Below are 25,509 nucleotides of genomic sequence, written 5' to 3' on the forward strand. Positions count from 1 at the left end.
CGATGTTGTTATCATCTACGCTAGCCGCCTCCTCACAGCAGTGGAACGCAGCTGTTCGATTACAGATCGTGAATGCCGGGATTTCGTCTTGGCGGTTTCCCAATTCCGTCCATACTTGTGTGGCACGCACACCTCTGTAATCACGGACAACCACGCGTTCTGCTGGCTTTCTCCACACAAGGATCCTACCGGCCGGCTTGATCACTGGGCCCTGCGGCTACAACAATATTGCTGTTCAGTAGTGTACAAGTCGGGCCGATTACATCAAGACGCAAAATCTTTATCACGCTAGCCAGTGGACAAACCACCCACCGACGCTTGCGTTTTCTCCGTCTCTCAGCTGCTACACGTCGCCGACGAGCAACGCCGTGATGCCACCTTGCGCGCCATCATTGATGGCTTGGAATCTTCGCCTTCTGATTCGTCCCTTCACCTCTTTGTTTTCCATGATATAGTATTATGCCGCCACAATGTACGCGCCGACGGTCGTGCCCTACTCCTCGTCATTCCTAAGCATCTCCGGTCAGCTGTTCTGCAAGAACTTCACGATTTACCAACGGCAAGGCACTTTGGTGTCTCCCGCACCTACGACCAGATTCGCCGACGCTTCTTTTGGCCAGGCCTTGCCCGCTGCATCCGTAAATTCGTTGCGGCATGTGACAAATGCCAGTGCCGAAATACACCGTCGACGCTCCCTGCCGGGTGCCCTCAACCGCTCGACATTCCTTCGGAGCTTTTCTTTCCCGTTGGCTTGGACTTACCTGGCCCTTTCCCGCTATCCACGTCTGCCAACAAGTTGGTCGCTGTGGCGACAGATTACGCCACGTGCTACGCCATCGTCAGAGCGCTTCTAACAAGCTGCGCCACAGATGTCACCGATTTTCTTTTACGCGACGTGATTCTGAAGCATGGTGCTCTGCACCAACTTCTCACCGACAATAGTCGGACGTTTCTTTCTACAGAAATCGCCGACATCCTGCAGTCCTGCTCAACCAAGCACAAGCTGAATACGTCTTACCAACCACAGACTAATAGTCTCACAGAGCGTCTGAATCGCACCCTACTCTATGTCACTTTTGCATATAATTCTTCGCGTCACAACACTGCCGGTAAATCGCCGTGCTTTCTGTTGTTCGGTCGAGAACCCACGTTGCCACTGGACGCATCCTTTCCATCCGCCGCAGCAGAGACCCACCGAGTATGCACTTGACGCCATTAACAGGGCGGCCCAAGCAAGCGAAATTGCCCCCGCTTGCCTCCTCCTCCCAAGAGAAGCAACGGCGTCTGTACGATCGTCAACACAGAGACGTCCACTTTTCGCCTGGATATCTCGTACTCCTTTGGTCCCCGACTTGTCGCGTTGGCCTGTTGGAAAAGCTCCTGTCTCGGTACACAGGGACATATTGAGTGCTGCGTGCCATGACTCTACTTGCGTACGAAATCGGCCAAGTCAGTATACCAGCGTCTCATCTGCCCCGAATTCCACTGACGTTGTGCATGTCGCACGCCTCAAGCCATATTACTCTCCTGTTCTCACCGATATTTAGACGAACCGGGATGTTGCTTCTGCCGCCGGGGATAATGATACATGCATATTGCGTGTTCTTTTGTGGACGATGCACGCGGGTGCCCCGACGAAAATGACGAACGCTCTCTGACTCTCGAGCTTTCGGCTGAGCGAGAGCGAGCGGAGATGACGTGGCCTCGTGCCTGAGCTCCCGAACTCTGGCTCTGGTCGAGTAGCTGGCGGTTCTTTTTTTTTAATCTGCGCTTTTTACGTAATTGTTTTTGACCTTTTGTTTTAATATTTGTTAACTTGCCAGAGTAATTTCCTATTTCCTTGCAATGTCACTCTCATCGCCAGGCCAGGAGGCTTCCACCTGGTCGGCTTCTGTTCCCAACTCTGATTAGCCCGTGGAGCCTTTCTTGCTCAGTGGGATGAATAGGGTACCTGTGGCTTTGATTCCGAGTGATGGCGGAGTGATTCGCATGAAGAATTCCAAGGTAATTCAAACCGAACTCCGGATGGCCTCGGCCAATTTTCAACAACTCAACGTGGTTCGACAGTTTGGCAGAGGGGGCATTCTTTGCTTCTCGTCACACCAGGCCTGTGCTAGAAATTTACTGAAGTGCGATGTTTTTGCGACACATCCGGTGAGCAGTTTCATTCCTCATCACCTTGCATGTACCAAATGCCTTAGTCCGTGGTGTCGACATAAGTCTACGTCCGGCAGAAATTTTGGAAATGTTTTCAGCGGCAGGCGTGATTTCTGTGTGTCATTGCAGCCGTGTCGTTAATAGTAAGCGCATGCCCACAGAAACAGTCACTGCTATTTTTGCTGCAATGAACCACCCATCGGAAATCAAGGCATGTCCGCTTATATACCGAGTTGAGCCTCTATCACCTCGTGTCCTTCAGTGTCTAAAGTGCTGGCGATTTGGCCACTCCACAAAAGGCTGCAGGTCCAACACACGATGCTGAATTTGTGAAGGCCATCATTAAAAGGACTTTTCTTCCCGAAATGAGTCGTGCTGCCTTTGCAGTAGTCCCTACCCCGCAGATGAGCCTAATTGCCCTGCAATGTCAAAAGAAGTGCAAATCCTCGAAATAATTGATAGACGTCGATGCTCTCGTCGTGAGGCCATTGTAAAAATTCAGAGACGGACTCAAGGGTATGCTGGTATAACGGCCTGTCAAACACTGTGTATGGGAAAACTCAATCTCTGAGGCTGCGGCAAGTTCCGTAGAAAAGGCTTTGGAGATAGCAATCGAGTCCATTATGACAAATCTTACCGACTCCCTAGTTCAGGTGCTGTCCTCACAACAAGCTTCATGTCTTCAACTAACTAATAAAGCCATTGTTGATGATAAGGTGTCGGGTCTACCGTGGAGTCCACCTACTGAAATATCGACCACACAGCCATTCACAAATAACGATTCATCAAAGCCATCGACCAAATTTGTCTCTCCGACACAGATTGGATGGAAAATCAAGACGTAGATATGGACCACCGATCTCTTAAACGAACAAGGTCACCGACAGAGAAAAAATCCAGTTCTCCCACCAACTCCAAGGCAAAAAAAAATACATTAGAGGGATTCAAAACTAAGAAGGACTTTTTCAAAGAGAGCGTTTTAGACCAAGCAGTCTCTGGTGCTCGGATTTATTCAACATAGGAACTTTAACAGTATTTCAATGGAACTGTCGTTCCATACATTCCACTGAAACAGATTTATTCTATCTTATTTCTAAATATTCTCCGGATACTATTATTTTACAGGAAACTTGGGTTGCTGCTGGACAGACTTTTCATTTAAAATATTTCCGGTGTTTTCGATTGTATCGCTTATCCCGAGGTGGTGGTTTAGTTTTGTTTGTCTCATCAAGAATCTGCCATAGAGCTACTGTAGCATACCAGATAATGTCCCTAGACTGTGAAATCTTAGCACTGGATATAATACTTCCTAGTTGCACATATTTTTCCATAATTACCACCTACTACCCCACTGGAGTGCAAGATACCCGTTATCTAGATACCTCTATTGCTCGCAGTCAGAAGATCATACTAGCGGGAGATTTTAATTCTCATCATGTATCCTGGGGTTTCCGAGCATACACTTGTGGCAAACGCTTGTGGGATTGGGTCTTAACGAATCATTTCTCTTGCTTACATTCTAGAGCACCTACTTTCGTTCAGAGTCAGTCTCTGCCCTAGATCTTACGTTTGCTACCTCGAGCATGTCTGTCACCTCCTGGAAGACTGTAGATTCTGGAACTAACAGTGATCACCTCCCTATAATTTTTGAACTGCTTACCCCGTTAACTAGTTTAAATAGTAATGTGAGCACCTTTCTTAATTAGGAAAAATTTTAAAATGCGTTAAGATCAGCTTTACACGCTCAGGAGGGCATGGAGAGGGATATTAAAGCAATGAGCCTATGTTCTATTCTAAACCAGTCATCAAAAAGCGCTCAATTTGTTGTGCAATCTACTAAAGGTGGATTGTATTGTCCCTGGTGGAATTCTGACTACGAGCAAGATTTCAGACGTAGAAAAGCTGCGTGGAAAAAGCTTTTATATAACCAGTGTCCTGTTAATTGGGCTAATTATACATATATATAGCTACTACATTGAAACGAACAGTCTCAATAGCTAAGGAGGATTATGATTCCAAGCACTGCACATACCTTTCGAAGTCTAGCAATAAAAAAGCCCTGTTTAAATTTCTTCGATCTCGTAAAGTTATACCGGCGCCTGTGAATGTCGAATGTGTCGCTCTGTCAACAAAAGAATTATCATAATCACTTCAGAAAATTGCTCCAGGACCATCGCGACGTTTCAAACATAAATTGCCGATAGGACTAAAGAAGCCTCCCTTGGGAGACGACTTTGTAACAGTAACAGAGAGAGAGAGCTTGAAGCCATTATTAGTTCGTTACCGGCACCAGACCCCGGTCCAGACGGAATTACAACAGGTATGCTAAACGCTTTATTTGATTATGCGCCTCAGGACCTGCTAAACATAATAAATTTCCTTCTCAAGAATTCATGGGTGCCAAGAGAGTGGAGAGCAGCTAAAATTATCCCACTATTAAAGAAAAAATCAGCTGGACTTAGACAACGCAAGACCAACTTCTCTTACTTCCAATGTCGTCAAATTAATAGAAAGGCTTCTTCACGGCAGCATAACAAATTTTATGCTGGATGATACCCTTCTCAGTCCTTGTCAGATTGGATTTCGTCCCGGCCACTCCATGTGGTGCGCCCATGTAGATTTAGAGAGCAGCATTAAACTTGCTCGCTGCAAACGAGAGTACGCAGCTTTGGTGACGTTATAGATATATCAAAAGCATACGACTCTGTAGAACATTGTATTCTATTACATAAGCTTAAGTCTACGAATTTCCCAAAGTATAAAACCACTTGGATCTATGGATTTATAAGAGATAGAGAGTTTTATTGTTACCAACACGGTATTTCGACGTCCAAACACAAGTAGACAAGAGGTGTACTACAGGGTTCCGTTATTTCCCCTATATTATTTAACATTTTGGTAAGCACAATTCCTTTGTCTCCGGAAGTACATATTTCTGTTTATGCAGACGATATCGCATTTTTTACATCCGCAAATCATATACAATCGCTAAAACAGTCATTGCAGAATTACTTGGGAATGCTGGAGACATGGCTAAAGGAGTTATGTATGTCGTTAAATATTAGCAAAAGTGCGCTATTAGTATTCCCATTTACTGCATAGGTGCATATATCTTTACAATACCGACAGGAAATCATTCCTCAAGTTGACGAAGTCAGGTACCTTGTTGTAATTTACCATGGCAAACTCACCTGGCCAGTCACATTGAACATGTTAAAACAAAAGCAGAACCAGCCGTAGATATTATCCGCCGGCTCAGCCACCATCGCTCTAGACTACGCAGGGATGCCTTACTGATGATATATAAAATGTATGCTCGGCCCATATTAGAATTCGGCTGCGTAATATTTTCCGGTGGCCCCGCCTACAAAAATAAACCTCTCATACTTTTAGAAAGAGAAGCTTTATGGTCATGCCTCGTGCTACCTAGATTTGTTGCCAACGCTCTTTTATATCAGGAAGCTCATACCCTAGATTGCAGATTCCGCATGCGCACGGTTCAGGCATTTTTAAAAATTTATGACTTTTGAAAGAGACGTACACAATACGCATTTGTCACTGAACCATCTGAGTTTTTTTCAAGTATCGTGGTCGAGATTCCACAGTCCTCAGATATTATTTGTGCAAGCACAGTTAGAAAAATTGAATGTGTCCATACGCCAAGTTTGCCATTCAAATGATGCATTAACAGACCTCAAAACTGAATTCGAGGACATATTTCTAAATCATGCTAAACTATTACCAAGGCGAGATTTAATTAATACCTTACACGCCCACCTACACCAGCTAGCCACTGAATATGGAATAGCTACTGACGATTCTGTGTGTAATGAGAAGGCAGGAGTGGGGGTCTTCTCTGAATCTCTGCAATGGTCTTACTCTCTTCGCCTTCCCGACTTCACACCTATATTTCAGATAGAATTATTAGCGATTATATTAGCGTTACGAAAACTCCCCCAAAACGACCCATTAGCTGTTGTTGTGACCGACTCGCTAACTGTATGTACAGCACTAACTGCGTCTTTAAATACAAGAATTCCAAGAAAATTTCGTTCGATGGTGCCTCCGTACTTACGGAAAGTATGTTTGCTTTAGATATCGGGGCATCATGAGTTGCACTTGAATGAAATGGCTGATTCACTCGCACAAGCATCCCTCAACGGCCCTATCATGTCTGTTTTGCCGACATCAGCTTATGTCACCGCGGCTAGGTACAGAAATTTCGCTATATCTCAAAACCCTGCAACATCAATGCTAGCACCATCTTCTGAATTCCACCGTATTGGCTTCCCATGGAATATTATTTGATGCCCTTCAAGACAATTGGAAGTTTCTTTTACAAAATTGAGATGTCTTATACCTCTTCTAAATTTTTACTTACACAGGTCTGGGTCTGGCTATGTCCTCTGTACGTTCTTCTTGCAGTGCACTTGAAACTATCGAACATTATTTTCTTTCATTCCGCCGCTTTCTAAGCCAAAGAAAACTATTAGAACACTCATTTACCAAACTTGGGCTATCGCTAAGCTCACCAACCATTTTTTTCTTTTGGGGCGACTTCACTGGGTTCCAGCCACAGGGATGCTTTTCTTGCACTTTACAATTTTATTAGAGAAACAAAAAGAGCACCTTGCTGAACTTTCAAAATTATCAGTAATTTATATTATTTCATTTATTTACGTTAACTTATTTTACGAAAATTCTTAAGAATATTTTATTACACGTCTAAATTACACTTCTATATTCCCACGCTCCACTATTTAAATCTAGCTTGGCTTTACTTATAAGCATACAAAAAACCGCCTGCTTCTTGGCCAATCCCCAATAGTGGGTATGCGCCACTTTCTGGGATACAAGACAAGAGAAGACAAGACAAGAACTGGCCAGCGCTGCAGTTATTCTTGGTAAATATACTTTGTAAATAGTCTCCAGTTCTTAGTCCTTCGTTCGCGTAAGAGTATAATTACGAGCGACACCGTAGTGCGGGACACTACAGCATGCCTCATAATCATACCGTGCTCGTGACACATAAAACACCAGAATAATAATACCCAGGAAACGTGTAGCTAACCAGTAGAGGTTTGACTTCCATCTTGATCTAGCTAAGGCCACAGCTAGTAGCCGTCTTTTCCAAGTTCTACTCTAGACATAGACCTTTACAAGCCAGCTGGTAGCTCAGCTAATGCTCCCTCCACTTACGGCTAGTACCCGCCATGAGATGCACTGCTTAGCTGCGGTGTAGACATTCAAAGTTCAAGCTTGTTTCAGCTTCGCAGATGCTATAGTTAGCTCTACTTACCATGTTTACAATCCTGGAAGGTCCAATCCTTATTTTAGATGTCACTACAAAAGCGAAAGAAAGGCAATGACCACACCAAGATTTTCCCTTTGGCTGTGGTCAGTGTCTTTCTTGTGCCAATTACCAGCCATATGAGCTGTTGTGAAGCCCTTTATTTCATGCCACTGTAATATTGCACAAATATCAAACTGATAATCATTTAAAGAAGTAATAAATGCAGTGAAAGAAAATACTTTTTGCGAATACATAGCACCAGTATGAAATGGTTATCCCAACGTTCACAAACGAATGTATTTGTGCCCTATGTATTGTTCCCTCACTCCTTGTAAACTGCAAGACAACACTTTTCGCCTAAGCTTGGGCAAGTGTATACATATGTACATATGCAATGTACATATATGCAATGGCGTCAGCACTAGCCATCTTTAACGTGCACCACAGTTGGCAACGAAACAGTATTTTAGGTTTTCATGCAAAATATGACATCTGCCGTTACGCATGTGCAGCAGAACAAGTGACTTTACATAAGGCCCCTTTATTTTTAAGAATGTAAGATACAGTTTAAACAAGTGTAGCATTTCAGCCTAGGCACACCTTGTGTGCACGTAATGCACTGCAGTCCACTCATTTTTTTCAGTCATTCTCAAAGTTCGAGCTCCATGCCTGTAAATTGTTCTACATTTTCGTCACAAAGGACCATTGTTTTGATGCTAGTGGATCATAATTAGCATAATATGCTATGCATGCCAGCTATAGCAGTGCATTTAATAAGCATGTCTGTCTGCTGTAGTGCAACAAATGCACGATTGTATTTCCCTTGTTCCAGAGGCCATGAGTAGGTCACATTGCATGTGCATCTTATGTGCCAGTAGACTTGAGCTGGTATGAAAATGCATGGATTCATAATCACAAACTACATATACCATTTCCACGATCGAATACAGCCAATAACACTATCACCTCAGGTAAGCTGCACTCTAAACGGTTGCATGCAGTACCAATGGCAGCAGAATTGAGTGGAAGTGTGTGGAGAGTGAATATTAGGCAAGATAAAACAGCATGCAGAGATGTTTACTGTCTCTACACTTACACAATCTTGCATAATTGCTCCTAGATGCTTAAGTAAGCAGTAAAAAATGCAGTTTATTTCACAAATACAAATGTGATTCAGTATGGTTGCTATGAATATAACTAACAGAGCGGGTCCTTAGTAGATGCGAGATCTTTACCGAGAATTTAGAAATTTTAATTATCAATTCACTAAAAACTGAAAATTGTCTTGTTAAAATGATAATCCGAATGTTTATGAAATGGGGACAGCGACCAATTCAATTTTTTTAGGAGCACCACTAAATTTAGTAGACTTTATTTTGAAATAAAGCAAACAGTGCAAAGAAAGAAATGGCTAACACTTGGACGTAATTGTAAGCTTAAAAGGCAGCAAAGGAGCATTCACAATGCTCTCTTGGGCATATCTTTCCGGTTAGCAGTGTTCTAAAAGACATATTTTGCCTTAATCACAGCTGCAAGAACTATACTAGTGTCACACCCCACACACAAAAACTGATTTGCAGTGGCTTAAAAAGTTACCATTTGGAATTACAACTGAACTGTGGCTGACCTACAACAAAGAGATCATTATGGACCCTAGAGCCATGTTTGGATTAGGAGGCCTACCATTTCTGCTAACCGGAAAGGCGTGGTTTTCACCCTGGAAGGCTTTGTTGCAATCGTCTACGGACAACTGGGACTTTTGTAAAGTTGTTTTGTAAATTTGGTCGATGAGATCACAGCGACAGAGCTTCCTACTTCGTGCTGCCTCAAGGTAAGGTGCAGCAACTTACGCAGGGACTGGTGGGCTCAATGGCCTATAGTATTCTGCACGAGTTAAAACAATACACCAACACTATAAAACAAATTCTGCATCAAAATTATTGCTCTCTTAAAAAATCCAATTAATGCACCTAGTGGAAATTTATTAAGCGAGCACTGACATAAAAACTTTGTACCCGATATTCGTGCTTTTTAGGTAGTTGCCGACTCCACAATTATGACATGGAGCCTCAGTTCCTTGAGCAGCACAAATAAATATTACATCACATTTTATGCAGCTAGGTTAAAATGTACTCCAAATGCAGCACTATTTTATACGTGAAGCAGAAGTCTATTCACATCACAGAAACCATAGTTAGAATTCATGCGGAGTCGCTATCAAGCACGAGATAAGTGATTCACAGCTGTAGTTGAAAGTAGTATAAAGACCTTGTCACTAAACGCCGTAAAATTGACCCTTCCAATTCCGCGCTTCTTTCTGAAGTACAGGAGGACTTTGTTTTGTTTTATCTTGTAGAGTGTTGAATGATCTATATTTTCGCAGTATAGTCATAGAGTGTGTGTATACGTCAGTTGTGTGATGTCATGAGACCACCACGTCGAGTATTGGCAACATGAATAGACTTCTGTTTCACGCCCAAAGCCACATTACACTTTACGCACGTTTTGAGCTGCAACACTTGAAGGTAGTATATCAATTAATAATATGTATGTATTATTAAACGAGTGATTCATGCTCCACAGCATAATTACTGAGTGAACGCTATCTATTCGTGGTATGAAAACGGGACAAACATTTTGTAGTATATACTCCTAAAAAAAAAGACAAATTACTCTCTCGTCAGCGCAAACAATCACAAACAACCTTGTCATCGTTCTTCTGATGTCAAATTCACATTGAATATTGTAAACTTCTAAAGGGAAAGGTCATTTTTCTTACTAACAAATAGCATAACATAAAGCTTCCTTTCCTGAGGCTGACAGCATTGAAACATCGCAATTTGGCAAGCTTGAGTTCAGACTTAACTAAATTAAGAAACTAGAGGTTCCCCGCCAATAAATGAAAGCATAACTCACTTTCATATATGCGAGAAAGCATCAGAATTTTATATAATAAAATTTATAAAATGCATCACGTTTAGCTTTGAGGCACAGATGATCCTCGAGCAGCAGTGTTGCCAGCCAGCCCACCACCGTTTTGATAGAGTGTGACAGCGTATTAGCTCACGCCGGGTCGTTCCTCTCTGAATTTTAGAAAACACTGATCAGTTGATGCAGGTAATACAAACGACTACTTAAATTAGAATAGCAACATGATAGCACAATGGCTATTAAAAGCCATAAGCTTCATTCAGTTATGTAGATGAAACAATTTGAATGTCATAGCTGACTATTCCAGAAACAAGATGCTCCTTATTTCAGCCTTGTTTCTTGTCTCAAATTTGCTGTCATGGCTTTTTCTCTGCAGCTAAAATTAACCTGGCCTACATAAGTTCAAGGTCACATTTAATGACAGCTATGAATCACTTCCTCCAAGGTATTGCTCTTGCAGTGAGAAAGGTAGAATGTCATATGAACAGTGATAGATTACACTGAATTTCAATTGCTACCTCCGAGTTAAGACAAGTGCTCAGAAAGAAAAAAATATTCATGTGCTCGGAAAAAAAATGTAATAATATGCAGATTTTATGACTACACACCACTCTGTGACAACACTGCAAGCGACAAAGCTGTCTCGACAGCCATATGGGATAGCGCAGTGCAAGAACCATTCAGTAAAAACAGAAGAAAGGTCAATGATGGTTAAGGGACCTTAAATAATTTTTTCTGAATAGTTGTACGTACTCATTCAACCAAAACAATACACGCAACAGTAATTTAACGTTCAGCATGATTTGCGGATAGGCTTTTTACATTTCACACAATGAACAATGAACACAATGAATTGCAAGTTTTATTCAGCTTATGCGTAAGAGTGATAATTTCTAGCCCGTTAGATTTTCGAATCGTTTCAATGTTCAATTTTCATGAAATGTGGCACATGTGTACTTATGAGCTTCTGCATATCTTGTTTTACTACCTTGTGGCTTCCATGGAAACAGCATCCTAAACTTCTGCTCTTTACTGTCATCATTGCACAAAAGAGACCCGAGTTGCAGGCGGCCGTCATCTTGGGTGACCGCACACGTTTGCAGCCTGCCGTGGGTGTTTTTTGCATTTCCTCATCACTAATAGTGGAATGGACGCACTTCCGTGAGCTATATGTGGGGCTATTAGCTTCTTTTTTTTTTTTACTGTATTGGAAGGTCAACAAATGCTGTTGAGGCGCCTTTCATGCGATATTTTTTTCGCTTTTTTTTTCATCTGTAGTCGCAGCCTGCGAGTGTTATTTACGCGATCACGTTTAATTAGAGTGCATAGTGACGAATATGGTATCGCAACCGCATATCGCGTTGGTGAGGCAATTACACAGCTCCCGTCGTAGCCTGAAAGCCAGTACTATATTCAAGTTGCAAAAGCGCAAAAGGGCAAAAAAATGCTGCTAACCATTCTTAAGAAGAAAAACTTGCAATCTGAAACAGGCTTGGCCACCAACTGCATGAACGCCCCAACCATCTGTAACGTTGAATGCCGTTCAAATCGTTAAAATGATTTCCAGTAAAGTAGGAACCCTTAAATCACAGGAACCCTTCAAATATCCTCTAATGACGGCCTCTGGGGGTATCTTAAGTAAATAAATAAATAAATAAATAAATAAATAAATAAATAAATAAATAAATAAATCACTTACCGACCTAAGAGGAGTTGCTCTGCTGTTTTGCAAACACGCTTCGAAGTTCTCCAGCCAAAACTCGAATCACTGTAAACAAGCGAAAGCACGAACGAATTCGCCCGCCACCACTGCCTAAAGTTTCAATATCGGCAGAAAAGAGCGCGAAGCATCACCGTTGCATGTAGCACCACCTTCACAACTGGCGTTGCGCTTTAAGAAGCTCTCTAATCTTTTCTCGTGCATACATATTTTCACTTTAAAACAACTTTAAGGCACAGCTTTGTTTCTGAACAGATCCCATTTAATTTTTTTACTCGCTCTTCTTGTTCATTTTAAATTACGCGCCCCCTTTACGGGCTGCAATTGGTGCAGCCCGTAAAATAAAATATGGTGTTCAACCTGGTGCCCCCAATGGGGCACCAGATTTGAACAGGCGAAGGCAAGCGCTTCAGAAGATGCATAGGAAATCTACTAAGAATGAATTTGTGCGCGCTGCATTGGTGGTGCTGATTGCGCTACAAAGCAATTTCATATGCCTTGTCAATGAAGTTATCCACTATAAACGCCACTATCCCGTCACCTTTTCCGAAGCACGCCGGCAACTTCCGCACTAAAAAAAGTTGACTGTGTCTTCCCCCCTTCCCCCCCCCCCCTCAATTCACTGAGGCTTCCTGGATCTTCTGTGGCAATCCCTTCAAAAATTCAGCACCTTTTTCTGATTGCCTTCACAATGGCTATAAGCATATGACTTGGAGACATCAAGTGCTAAGCAGCTTGAATATGTCTAAGTATAGCTTGACATAGCTCTAGGTACTTCTAGCCTGCTCATGCTGTACCAAGCTAGGTTTTGCCAAGTTGTGCTTCCTGGGGTGTTTATGTTTATAAAGTGGCGTGACAATTACGGGGTATCCCACAGTGCATGAGCACAAACTGGAACTTGGTTGCTTCTCACTCGCACTTGTCAGGCGGAGGAGGGTGTACGTTGATTGGTGATGACAGCGAAACACCAAGACATACAGAGAATATAGTCGATTGCCGCAGAGCAGGGCTAGCAAGACATCCCCGTGATCCTGAAACTAACTGTTGATCTTATCATCAATGTTTGGGATGATCGCCTGTCCATGCAAATAACAACAGGGCTACATCTACGTACCCCTCGGTGTTGCTCTTTTAATGGCGTCTCATTGTACAGCGTCGTGCTTTTCAGCGATGTTGACTTAGATAGGTCAGTGCGGCAAAAAAGAGTGAATATGGCTGATGGCGTACATGTCACAACCTACTGCGCAATTCGTGACGACCAGTGGCATCGTCTCAGTACTTCATTGGTTTTCCACTTTTACGTTAGTTATCGAAACTTGAAATGAATGAACGAACGACGGCATTTCATAAATAGCGCGCCTTCGCATTCGCGTCCACCTCTCACTCGAGTGCGGCCAAAAGCATCGCGAGCGGCATCACGCGACGACAGCGCCGCCAGTTCTCTCTCATCGGCTGCGCGCCCGGCGAGTCTGGCAAGCTCGCTTTCTCCACTTTCTCCTCTTCAGTGCGCTCCCCCTCCCCGGCGGCGTCTGCGGCCGTGCGCAGCGCGTTCAATGGTGGCGACTGCGTCGCTGTGTGTGTGCGTACGACGAGTCCGCCGCTTGTGCAGCCCGTGCGGTCGCCGAATGTGCCGCGACGGTCATCCGTGATCCCGACGTCAATGCAGGATGGAATAATGATCTCTCGGGGAGGTGCGACGTTGCCGCCCAAGGCGGCAGACGGCGGCAAATATGGCACCGCCAACAACGGTTCGCCGACCAACCGCGGACTCCACCATAACGCGGGAACGCTTCATGTGAGTCCTTCCCCCGCTACTTCCGATGCGGCTCTGCTGCTGCAGCCGGCTGCGGCATCGGATCGCCGCTCTTTCAACAACTCCTTCGCTGTGTGTTCGAGTCTGCGAAGAGCTGCTTGTGAAACGAACGCGGATCCTTCGCGCAGGTTGGGGTCGCCTACGGGACGCTGCCGCTATCGTAGAGCCGAAACACACAGACGTGAAAACTTGCGGGACAAAATTCACACACCGTAGGCGCTTGCGCGCCTGTCGCGAGCGTCCGCAGCCTTTCTCCGCACGCTTTGTCGTTTTGTTGTGACATCCCGGCATCGGCAAAAGCCGTGTTCCTAGCGATGTCGGTTTTGTTTTCAGTTCAGCTGTGGCTTGCGAGAATGAATGTAACCCTTTCGACGATACGGGCAATGCGCAAGCGGGCGTAGCCTTAGCGGCCTTCGAGGACGGCATTCTTGCCCACACAGCGGCGACGGCAGTGCCGCGGTTTGTTTCTCAGCTGCGGCTGTCGCCCATGCGTTGTCGAGGACGCTCCCGTCTTCGCCCGCCTACCCTCATCGTCTTTCCGGTCTCGCACTCGCGTCTATACCGTGGCGTCTACCATCGGCAGCAGCGGTCTGTAGACGTGCTTTGGTTTGAAATGAAAAATACATAGGGGTTGTCCGGTGAAGGCCGATGCAGTTGCCAAGTATATATATAATCTTCGAGCTGCTGAATGTCGATTGACGTGTGTCCGTTGTATGTGCTCTGTAACTATAATGCTCTGACCGCTTGGTTCGCGCTGGATTGCCGCCGGCGCTTTCGGTTTCAGAGCGTGTCGTTCTATGCCGTGAAAAGTCGGGGATCGTCTCTAAAGTGCCAGACCAAACGTTCTTTTGGTTTTTCTGGTGCCACAGCGACGTGAAATGGCTACCTATTTGTTTCCATCGGATAGTATGGCGCAGCATGTAAAAGCGGGTCAGTTACGACGGAAACTGCCTGCACGGTTAGTCGCTGCAGAGACGTGACCTAACACTAACGCTCCGAAAGAACGTGGTTTTTTGGGGTAAGTGGGTGTTTAGGTTTGTTTCCCGGTTCCCTCGCTTCACGCTTCGTACTTTGCGCCAACAGCGACACATGAGGTAAACACAGACGCTCGGCTCCCTTTAATTTAGGACTCGCACTTGCGGGCGAGCAAGTGAGCTTATTAACAGTCGAAATGACGCGCCTTGTCGTCGTTCGATCATTCGACGTCTCCCTTCGCAACTTTCCGAGCGTCGAGCGCGTGAACATCGACCGATTGACGCGGTCGAAATGCGGGAGCGAACAAAAACAAAAACAAAAAAGACAGAAGGCGTGTTTCGCTTCGATCGCCGGTCGGCGTTCCTGTACTGTCCGCGCGTTGTCTTTCTTTTCTGTGTCTCTATTTTTTTTTTCTTCGTTGTCCCGTCGTTACTGCAGTGGCGGTCGAATGGGGCGCTCGATTGTTGTTGCCTTGCGTTCTTCTTGCATTGCTTCTTATCACCCGAAACTGTACCTGCCCTGCACACGTGCGCCGTGCAAAGCAACAATCGAAACAGGACCGGCGTAGGGAAACGCAAAAAAAAACAATAAATGGAGCGTCGCGGGGAAGGCATCGCGTGTGTCCCGAACAGCTGCGGCATCTCGGCACGCGACTTTCACGAAAGCGCACGGCGTGTTGGAGCTCTCGGAACAGGAGCTTCTGGTGCTGCCGTCGGCGATTTTTGTACCTCGTTTGAAAGGCTCTGTGCAACGGTTCGCGACGGCGAACACCGACGCGGTGCTTGCATGCCGAGCTCTGCCGGTTGGCTTGCGCGCGCGCATTCATCGGGGCCGATTGTCTGGTGCGCTTTTGTTCGGTCCGTTCGTTACGATGCAACTTGACGACCTCGCCGACGAGAGACGGCGATCGGGAGAGAGGGCTAGCGAGGCAATCCTCTCTTGTTCCCTTATCGTGGGCGTTTCCCATTCCTTTTCGGAATCGTTGGCGACTGTATGGCGCGCTGACTCGCCCGATATAGCCCCCTGCATTCGTGCCTGAATGCAGTTCGATAGCCGCCCCTACGCGGTAGCGTGTTCTTCGACGACGCGTGCGAGACTCCGGGCAACAAGGCGGTTGCGCTTTTCTAATAACGCAGCGAGGCCTGCAAGCATCCCGATCACGCGTTATGTACGATATGCATTTCTTAGAGTTTTTGGCTAGTTGGTATGGCAGTAGGTACACTGCAGCGTTGCGCATCGAGAATGCGCAGCAAGGCGTTAGAAAATAAAAGACTCCCCTTCTATTGTCTTGGACGTGCACTGTGCTCAAGACAGTTATTTCAGTTCCCGGGGTACCGTCGAGCGCATCTAAAACGAAGGGATATCTTTAACGAAAAATATTTCTGTCCCGGTTTCTATTCCGAGTTTTGCGGTGCGCGACCTTTACAACGAAGTGACCGGTATAGCGAATCATTTCGGAGGCCCCAAACACTTCGCTATAGAAGCGTCCAACCTTAGCGGCAATCATAGCCATTTCTGCCCTACTCAAGTCTGTGGAAAAATCTAAACATTTAGTCATGAAAGTCGCATTTTGCGAGAGAGCTGCTCAATTCTTGCAATAGAAGCATTTTAGTTTTTTTGGCAACCTCTTCATATCCTCCCGAGTCCCGAAGACAGCTCAGTGTCAGTGACGCTTTTCAGGTCTGTTCTTACTACTGACTGGTACGTTAATGTGGAACAAAAAAAAAAAGGCTGATTATTGGTTGAATACCACTCTTAGAAGACAAGAGCATCACCTTTGTGCTTATAGACAAAGAAACCATCTCTATGTGTGATAGGATAAACACTGCTTTTCATACCCCAAACACAGAAATCAAAATGCATCATCACGAGGTGTTGGTTTGCCATGTTGACGGATGCATCCTGGATATTAATTTCATTTCGAGGTATGTCGAAGCGGACTTCGCGGTTGATTTTCTACACTCAACGGGCTAAGTCAAATTAGCGTCAATTTTCTCGGAAGCTGGCGCCACAGAACGCACTTAAACCACTTTGACGAAGTTGCGCACGCATCTGACACCGTATCCGGGCTGAATATGTTGTGTCGTCGCTCCCTGCAGTTTACCTTGAAAATGGCTTAGCGCAGTGTGTGATGTGTAATGCACAGGGGCTCTAAGGAGGATGCAGCAACTTCATAAACTGTTAGGCAGACTGGCTTTGTGTCAAGAAAAAAAGAAAAAAAGAGAGACATGAGAAAGAAGAAAGGTTTGTCCGTTTACAATGATGACGCTGCGTCTTGGTTACATTTTTTTACACAGGGCGCTACGTTACACATAACACAACAATTAAAGGGCCCCTGAAACGGTTCGGACAAATTTTGTAGGCGCGTAGGGTACAGCTTAAGTAGAACATTCGCACCACAATTTAAGTGAAGCGTTACGTATTAATGGAGCTGCAAGCGATTAGAAGTTACCCTCCTCCCTAGCTATGCTTTTCCTCCTCAACTCGCTCGCCGAGCGAGCGGCGCTAAGCTCCGCCTTCACTGGTTCTGCGTCACGATGCGACGTCACATCGCTCACTTCCGGTTGTTTAGGAGCACGCCCCCTCCCGCGCGAGACCTCTCCGCTAGCCGCTTGGCCGTCGACCGAGAGCTATCGAAGCAGCGTGCCTTGCGAGCATTCTGTCGTAGCGCCGAACGTGTCCGGTACTCCGCTAAAAACAGGCAAGCTGGTCATTTCGGCAAATGACTGGAGGCATAAACTCAAGCTGATGAAGGAACTTTAGCGTAGACGTACGTGAGCAGCCTGATCGGTCTGCACGGTCCAGACACTTGCTGGCGCAGCGCTTAACCAGTCAAACAAAGCGCTAATATTGCTCTAACCAAGTGTAAAGCATTTTAAACATTTATAAATCAACGTGGTGATGATTACGCTCCTGCGAAAAATACACACCAGCAGCAAAGAATACACTTCGTTGCTGCTACTGTGTATGGTTGAGCTCTGTGCCACCAGGTGGCTGCACCGTGCAGACCGTTCACATTTGCCCTTCTGCTCATCTCGTGGCTCATCCCGGCACAGTCAAGCGGCCAGACCCTGTCCCCTTGCGCTTGCGTTTGCCCTAATTACAGTGGCTAGAATAGGAGAAGTGTGATGAGCGCGCCTGCTTCGCCGTGACGCTTCGCAGGGAACGGGACAGGTGGCGCTGTAACCCGCTTACACGTAAAGCCCCTCAATCTCCCAAAGTAGCGCCATTCACTTCTCTCCTCCTCCGCTCGGCGCGGCCTCGACGGTGGCGCCGCCGGCAGTGGGCCTGCCGTAGCAGACGACGGCTAACACGCTACGGGAGGAAATCTGCGGAAAAGTTCGTTCGAGTCCTGCGGAGCAGTTTTTTCAATCTAGGTCTTGCTTTGTCAGTCGGTAACTGGCCTTAAGAATGTCGTGTCGGATTTGCGGAAGAAATAGAGAAAAGCACCATTATTCAAGGCGTATTTAAGGCGTAAAGCGCGCGCACGTTGAAAGTTCGTGTTGCTGAAACACGACACAAGCACGCGGTGTGCTCAGACACGCGAGTAATTACCAGAGTTTCAGGTTTTGACAGCGCGAAAGTGGTTGCACGTGGTTTCGTAGGTTAATTTACGTACCTGCAGGATGCTTTTGTTCGGCCGGCGCGTGAGAGATTCCGACTGTCTGCGGTCAGCAATGCCTGGCAGCAGGGCCGTTTCTGTTCCGCGCCTTTTACAGATGTACGTAGCTCATGCACAGGTTGTGGTGGCCATGAGCAACGTTTTCACACATAGGCGGTATAGATAATTTTAACAACTTACCAGCATATGAAATCGTTATTTATTTATTACAGTGCAAATGGTTAGAATTTGATAGAAAAGAAAGAAGGAACTTGATGGGACAACTGGAAAGAGGTTCAGAAAATAATTATCCCCCTCCCTCATTGGCACCAGCAACACTTTTGTTGAAGTGCTAATTTTATCTCTGTATACTACGTGCGTCTGTATTCTTTTGCGTTGTAAGTTTTCACAAGGAAGCAGTGTTGCGTTAACTGGAACAGTCAAGGCACACAAGACAGAAGAAAAGTTGATTCTTGGGTTTTACATCCCAACACCACGATCTCATAAGGCACGCCATAATGGGGGCTCTGGATTAATTTTTTTTGCAGCTGGGGTTCTTTAACGCACCCCCAATGCACTGGACACGGGCCCGTTTTGACACGGGCGTCAAAAGAAGAGGTTGGAGGAGCCGTGTCACTTAACAAAGCCGCGCGTTCTTTGCCACTTGCTCGAAGTCAGCCCGCCCGATCTTGTGAATCTACACTTTTCTTCGTTTTGCGTTGCGCCCGGCGGATGGTAAAACAAAAAGCTTTTTGCCGTCACTGGGTCTGTTGTGGCAACCGTAGGCGCAGCAGCACGGCATCGCAATTAAGCACTCGGCCCTAACACATTGTATAAAACTACCGCGCTCCTTCAAACCGCCTGCCGTACTTCGTCGCGGAGGCCCAAAAATGGGGGTCGCAGGCCCAAGATTGGGGGTCGCAGCGCGCTGGAAAGAAAAGATATACAAAAGCGCGGCGCCTGCTCTGCGCCGGAAAGAAAAAAATATACAAAAGCGCGGGGCCCGCTTTCACGTGACACAGATTGGCCAATGGGGGAGCGGAGGAGGCTGGGGCGACAGGAGGAGTGGAGGAGGAAGCGCCTGGGTGAGCGGGGTGGCGGAAAGATCTAAGAATGGCGCTACTTTTGGAAAATTGAGGGGCTTTACTTACACGTCAGGCGCTTGGAGCAGACGCGTTGCCTAGGCCGCGCCCAGTTGCGTCTCTTTATTCGATTTAGCGTTTATGTTGCTACACAGTCTGAAATAACATGGTGCAGCGCAAGGATGCGGCAAAATCTCCTGTAGAAGTTTTTAAGCTAGCGAATGCGGCATGCATTTAACGAAACCCAAGCGACGGGCAGTCGCATACTCACGATAATGGCGTTTCCGTTCGACCTGGATTTTAAGCAGTGCCTTAAACAAAAGAGTGAGGGCCACAAATACTTTTATTGTCATAACAAGACTAAGTTTCCGACTCACAATATAGAAACACAGACGCGAAGCAGTCCCTTTTCGACTGAATGCTCATGTAAGACAACTGAGCTTCAGATGCTTTCTTTTCTCGCGAGATGATGCGCGTTCCTTGTTCAGGGACTTCGTGAAGAAGTGAAGGCGTGTGATGAAAAAAAACTTTATAATCTGGTTCGTAAGGTCGATACCATGGCGTGCACAGCCGACGACGACAGAATTTTTCTGCAGGCAGGAGGTCAGCTCATCCAGACTGTCTTGGTGTAGTTCATTGTAGCTGAACCATGTCGTGAAGGTAATCTCAAGGGCATCCACAAAGGAGAAGAGCTTCTCTGAAGGATAAAGTAGGCCGCCATTATCACAAAAATCTGTAAGTACAGCGAGATCTCTGTTCGCCTTCTGCGGTGATACGAGAAGCTCACCAAAGCAGTCGTTGCAGCCGCTTTTTACTATAGTCTTCCTGGCAAGATACCCTGCTATGTAAAAGACAAGTCGGGCATCGCTTGTCTTTTCGGGATACACATGATCAGGAATGATCTTCGATTTCTTGAGCACCTCAGAAGCTTCTTCGAGCTTGCCTTTGTCAAGCAGTGAATCCACTTGTTTGGCCTCACTTCCATCGGCTAACAGAGAGACAAGCGAGCCTCCTGCACAGTTCCCGCTGCTTGGTGCCTTTACCAGATCATAGAAGCTTAGGCAGTTCACTGTGATTAAAAATTGGGTAGCTGTCGGGTGGTCGTTGCATCCTGAAAACTGACGGATAATGCCAAAGAACTTTTCTATACAGTCTTGGCTGAGTCGGCTTGTGAGGACGTACTTGAAACAAAGTTTCTCATTGAGGTACTTTAGAAGGCCCAGAGTAGCATCCAAAGTGACTCTCAGTCCCTCAGCGGTGCTTGCGGAAATGAATCCAAGCTTGGAACTGCCCAAGGAAGCTTCCCATTTGTTTAGGTACTCTTGAAAATCGATAATGTTCTTTTCCTGGGGAGAACCAACTTTAAGCCCTTTTGATGGGATGCGTGCTGTCATGGCCTCAATTAATTTTACCATCATGAGCACAAATGCTTGTGTTGGTGCCGGGTCACTCCAATGCTTAGCTATCTCGCTCCTGTAGAAGAATAGCCCACGGAGAACTTCAGCACTGAACAGGTGGAATGCGAAGTTTACTTTCATTTTTTCAAAGTTGTTGGGGCGAATGTGCGACAACGTGATTTTAGGCATCACTTTCAATGTTACTGCGCATTTATCTTCATCGTACGCTGCCTTGATGTGCTCCATGTAAATAGCACCATCTGGTGTTTTGTAAGGAGCTTTAATAAAGCCATTCCTGACACATTTCACCAAATGTGGAAAATCGGAAATGAAAAAAAGGCGCCTCCCTATCTCGACGGGATGTGGCACGGATGACTTTATCGAGGATGAGGTCCCAAATATCCCAAACTTGCGCCACATAGATCTATTCCATGAGGCTCCATCAGAGGTGATAAAATCCACCTTGAGGCCTGCTTTCTCTGTAAGCAGCACGGCTTCCATTAAGATCTTCGAAAGCAGTGCAGCCTTCACATTTCCCCTGGAAGCGAAACAACCCAGTACTTGGTGCCATGAACCAGTCAATGGTTGAAACATAATGACCAAACCATGATCACAAGGCATGTGTCGTTCGGAGTCAGGTGTAAACTCTCCCAAGTCCACAAGCCCTTCCACCTTTCCTCCTGTGCCAACATTCAAGCATTCTGACAACTTCATTTCATCCACTATGAGTCCGCCGTGTCGTTTGAATTCATCCATTGATTTTGTTTTCTTGGCAATCCCTGCCAAGACAGCAGAATTAAAGCCGAACCCACTCTTGTACTTGCGTGTGTAAACCTTGAGGCATGATCGACTAGGCAGCAGCAGTATGCCCTCCCGTCTCACGTGCTCATAGAGCCTTGGGCTCTTCATCCTCATTATCATGCACTCTAGTAGCCAATCCGGGTTGTACTTCATACCTTTCGGTGACTTCCGTCGAGCACCCTCAAAACACTGCATGACGGCGAGCCGTTGCTTCGGTGTGAGGGCTTTTAGTCGGCCTTCGAGGACGGTTTCTTCGAGCTCCTCACTCTGCTGCTTCAGTTTCTGGATAGTTTCTTCGTACAATGAAAGCCTAGCCTTCAGCCGTCTGATAGCTTGCGCTTGCATCCGCCTTCTTAGTGAAATACGTGCAGCTTGACTCTGGTTGCGCTGTTTCCTTGCAGATCTTTGATTGAGAAGAGCTTTCCTCAAATGTTTGCATGAAATGCATGGCTTGCTTTCATTGGCGGTTCCCTGGCAATTCTTGCTTGAGATTACGGTTCCTGAGACTGAAAATTTCTTATTTCCAATGATGAAAGGAAATTCTTGAAGAGTTCCTGCACCCGCGCACACGCTGAGAACATCTACGTTCCTTAACAAACACTCAGGATCGTCTGACACACAGTGCGGTATCTGCACCCCCTTCAAGAACACTTCTTGCTTCACTCCATGCTCATCTTGGGTGAACACAACTAACTTCTTGGCGAACAGAATACTCTTGTCCTCAGTGGACTCACACACACTGTACGCAATAGTTAGGGGCGAAGCACTAAGCGTGTGTTTTCCCCATGAACACGACGGTAACGTCAAGTTGTCAAACGGCGCGCACGATGCATTCTCGAAGTCAACACTGTCTGTCGTACTCTCAGCACTTACAGGTGTGGTAGCTCCCTTTGCACGTTTCTTCCTGGGTGGCGCATTCTGTTCACTTCTTGTTGGACGCTTTCTCTCTGGTGGCAGCCTCTTTGAACAATAAGCCGGTAGGTTCGGGAACAAAGTAGGAACTGCGCCTGGAAGCAGCACAGGCCTACTTCTCTCGATGCGGACGAGCTCACCGTTCACTTTATGCTCAAAGTGCCTTGACACGTACCGTTCGTCGAAGTGCAACTCGCACACTGCACAGTTTTCTTCCAGGTTTTTGTCAGCGCGAGGAATAGCACGCTGCCATTGTGCGAGCGCACTTGAGTCTTTAGGTGCACCAAACAAGGACAGTTTCTTCTTGCTCGACTTGTAGCCTGTTGTGCAGCCGGGCACAAAACAGTGACTCTGCCTTCTAGGCATGACTGCACAGATGCTAAAGCGGGCGAAATGTACACTTGACACGAAAACTGCACGCACACGACGCTATCGAAACAGGCGACGTGTTCTGCGCTGTGTCTGGGCATGACGTGAATGCGGGAGCGAGCGCCCCCATGCGGTTCCCTCTCCGTGGGCTTCAGCGCCTCCCATACGAGCCGCTCGGCGGTCGTCACACTTCCCTATTCTAGCCACTGTACCCTAATACTGGACTCGCGGTTTGCAGGTCGCTAGGTTTGCAGTCCACAAGGCAGCAAAGTCTAATCATAGTGCTCGCGAAAAGACTGAGACCAACTCTGACCGCGGAGCTCTCGTCAAAATGGAGTACGTTGTAACACAAGCAGACGACACTTGCTGTGTGCCGGAAGTGCTGAAGTGTACTAAAAAACTATTCTTGTGTATTCTCTTTAAGTTATTTTCTTTTTACAAAAACAAGGTAACTAACATTCCAACTATTACGAGCATCATTTGTTCACCATAAAGTTGGAAAAATTATCGACCACGCGCCCTGGTCAGCCAATCAGATAACGTAATATGGGTTATTTGCATCATATGGGTAGGGGCGGCTTAAAATTCCGCCGAGCAGTGCGCTGCGATCGGCAGCGATGTGTATTTTTAAAACCTTGTAATAAATTACACGCTTTACGCAGAGCACTTAGATGCATCAATTAATGATCAGAAGAACCTACTCTAACGACTCAGTACGTTTGTAGAAAATCGCCAAAATCGTTTCAGGGTCCCTTTAAAGGGCATCATGCAGCCATACTGTTCCTCCATAAAGGGCAACAATTAATCTTACAGTGACACTTGGAATTCAAGAAGAGCTTTGCAGTATACAATATGCGTTACTCCGACACTTAATTGACATGCACTCCTGACGAATGAATGAATGAATAAACTTTATTTCCCAATTCAAAAGAAAAAGGGGGGAGGGAGAGAAGTACCCCTCATAATACGTGCTCAAAACAATCCATCACTTCGCTCACCCAGTGTTCGCACTAGTCTTATGAGTCGGTAGATGCGTCACAGGACTCTGAAAACAATAAAGACAACAAAAATCGTTGCTGCAAGATATCTTTCATTCATTAGTGAACTGTGTTCCTTGTGTGGCGCAACTACTTATATTTCCAGTGAATTCATTCTCCGTGTGTAGTCTCTTAACAGTATCCATATGTGCCAGATTTGTTCGTACAGTGCTTGCAAATAGAAACCAGAAGAACAGCAAACGCCTTTTACTCGTGATTAAGCGCAAGTGCGACCTGAAATCGCTGTGCAGCCTGTTCATATACGCACGCGGTAACCCGAAGTGGAGCCTGAATTAAGCCACTGTTCCAAGAGCACGTTAAACTGGATACGAAACGACCTATTGGAGTGGTTTCGGAATGGCTCACGTTTGAACTTCTGGCCTTTGCACACTGTGCATTGCACACTCAGGACCATTGTCACAAGGAAGGATACTTCTTCGTTCTACGTTTAATATGATATACCTGGCACGTTTTGCGGCTTCGATTATTTGTGCGGTGCGGTTTGCTTATAGTCGCCGGTGTGTTTGGAACCTTGGAAGATGTCGCTTTGACCGTAGTGTCTACGTTTCGCGATGCTTTGTTGTGGGGTAGCGGGCTGCGTTTGCCATCCCGTATATCGGACGACGCCACTTTCGGTAATGTGGAAAGTTGGGCTAGCGCTGCTTCACCAGGAAGGTATGGTGGCCAATTTCGGTGCTGCCCTGTACGGAAGGTTTGTCACTGGTGCTTCACACACGAGTGAACGTGAATCGCGGAAGTGCTTTGTGCGCACACAGTTATGAATTGGCTCGAATGGCGTTGGCCGCATTTAAATGTAGTTGTCGCATTCTGAAAAGTGTTGGGGACACGTTTTCTTTTTTTTTTTTTTGAACTAGGACATTTTTTCTTCGGCTGTTGGCAACATTGGTCGAAACAAAAAATTTCAGTATGAAAACAAACAAAAAAAAGGCAACACGATGTTTACTTAAGCAACACTGTCATGAAAAGTAGCCACATCCTGTACAAAATACCCAACAGATAGTATTTATAGAATTGTGTGTGTCGTGTTTTTAGTTTTGGGGAGCAATAAAAGTTCACGTTTTGTCCTAGCGTTATTTTTTTTTATTTCCGCTTCCGTGAAATGCTCAGGGTCTACATACACAGCATCACGCTAAGAGACGACACACCGTGACTGTTTTAAATGTGCTAAATTTCGTTCACATTGGTCTAGCGGTCGCCTGATGAAGACAGTTCCAGATTTTTACGTACAATTTGGCAAAAAAGGACCTCAGTGAAAGCGTCCCCCTCCTAAATATGTGTCGCACCCAGCGTAGTCGGGCTTAGTCCACACTGCGAATCAGGTCACGGTATTTTCATGGTGAAGCGATGCGGCGTTGCTTTGTTATTCTTAGCCTTCACCCTAATTACCCGCCCAGTAAGCT

At 46.0% G+C, this 25,509-nt stretch overlaps 1 protein-coding gene across 1 annotated transcript in view; it reads left to right on the forward strand.

Annotated features, from left to right (window-relative positions):
- Positions 1-13,460: 13,460 nt before the first annotated feature.
- The window catches only part of LOC135916780 (acyl-CoA:lysophosphatidylglycerol acyltransferase 1-like), a 151,504-nt gene continuing 139,455 nt past the window's right edge, over positions 13,461-25,509 (forward strand). The window contains exon 1 of the mRNA XM_065450224.2: positions 13,461-13,896. Within this exon, the coding sequence (XP_065306296.1) occupies positions 13,762-13,896 (135 nt within the window). The 5' untranslated portion in view covers positions 13,461-13,761. The remainder of the gene's footprint in view (positions 13,897-25,509) is intronic.

This window comes from Dermacentor albipictus, chromosome 7 (genome assembly GCF_038994185.2).
Source record: "Dermacentor albipictus isolate Rhodes 1998 colony chromosome 7, USDA_Dalb.pri_finalv2, whole genome shotgun sequence".
Taxonomy (NCBI): domain Eukaryota; kingdom Metazoa; phylum Arthropoda; class Arachnida; order Ixodida; family Ixodidae; genus Dermacentor; species Dermacentor albipictus.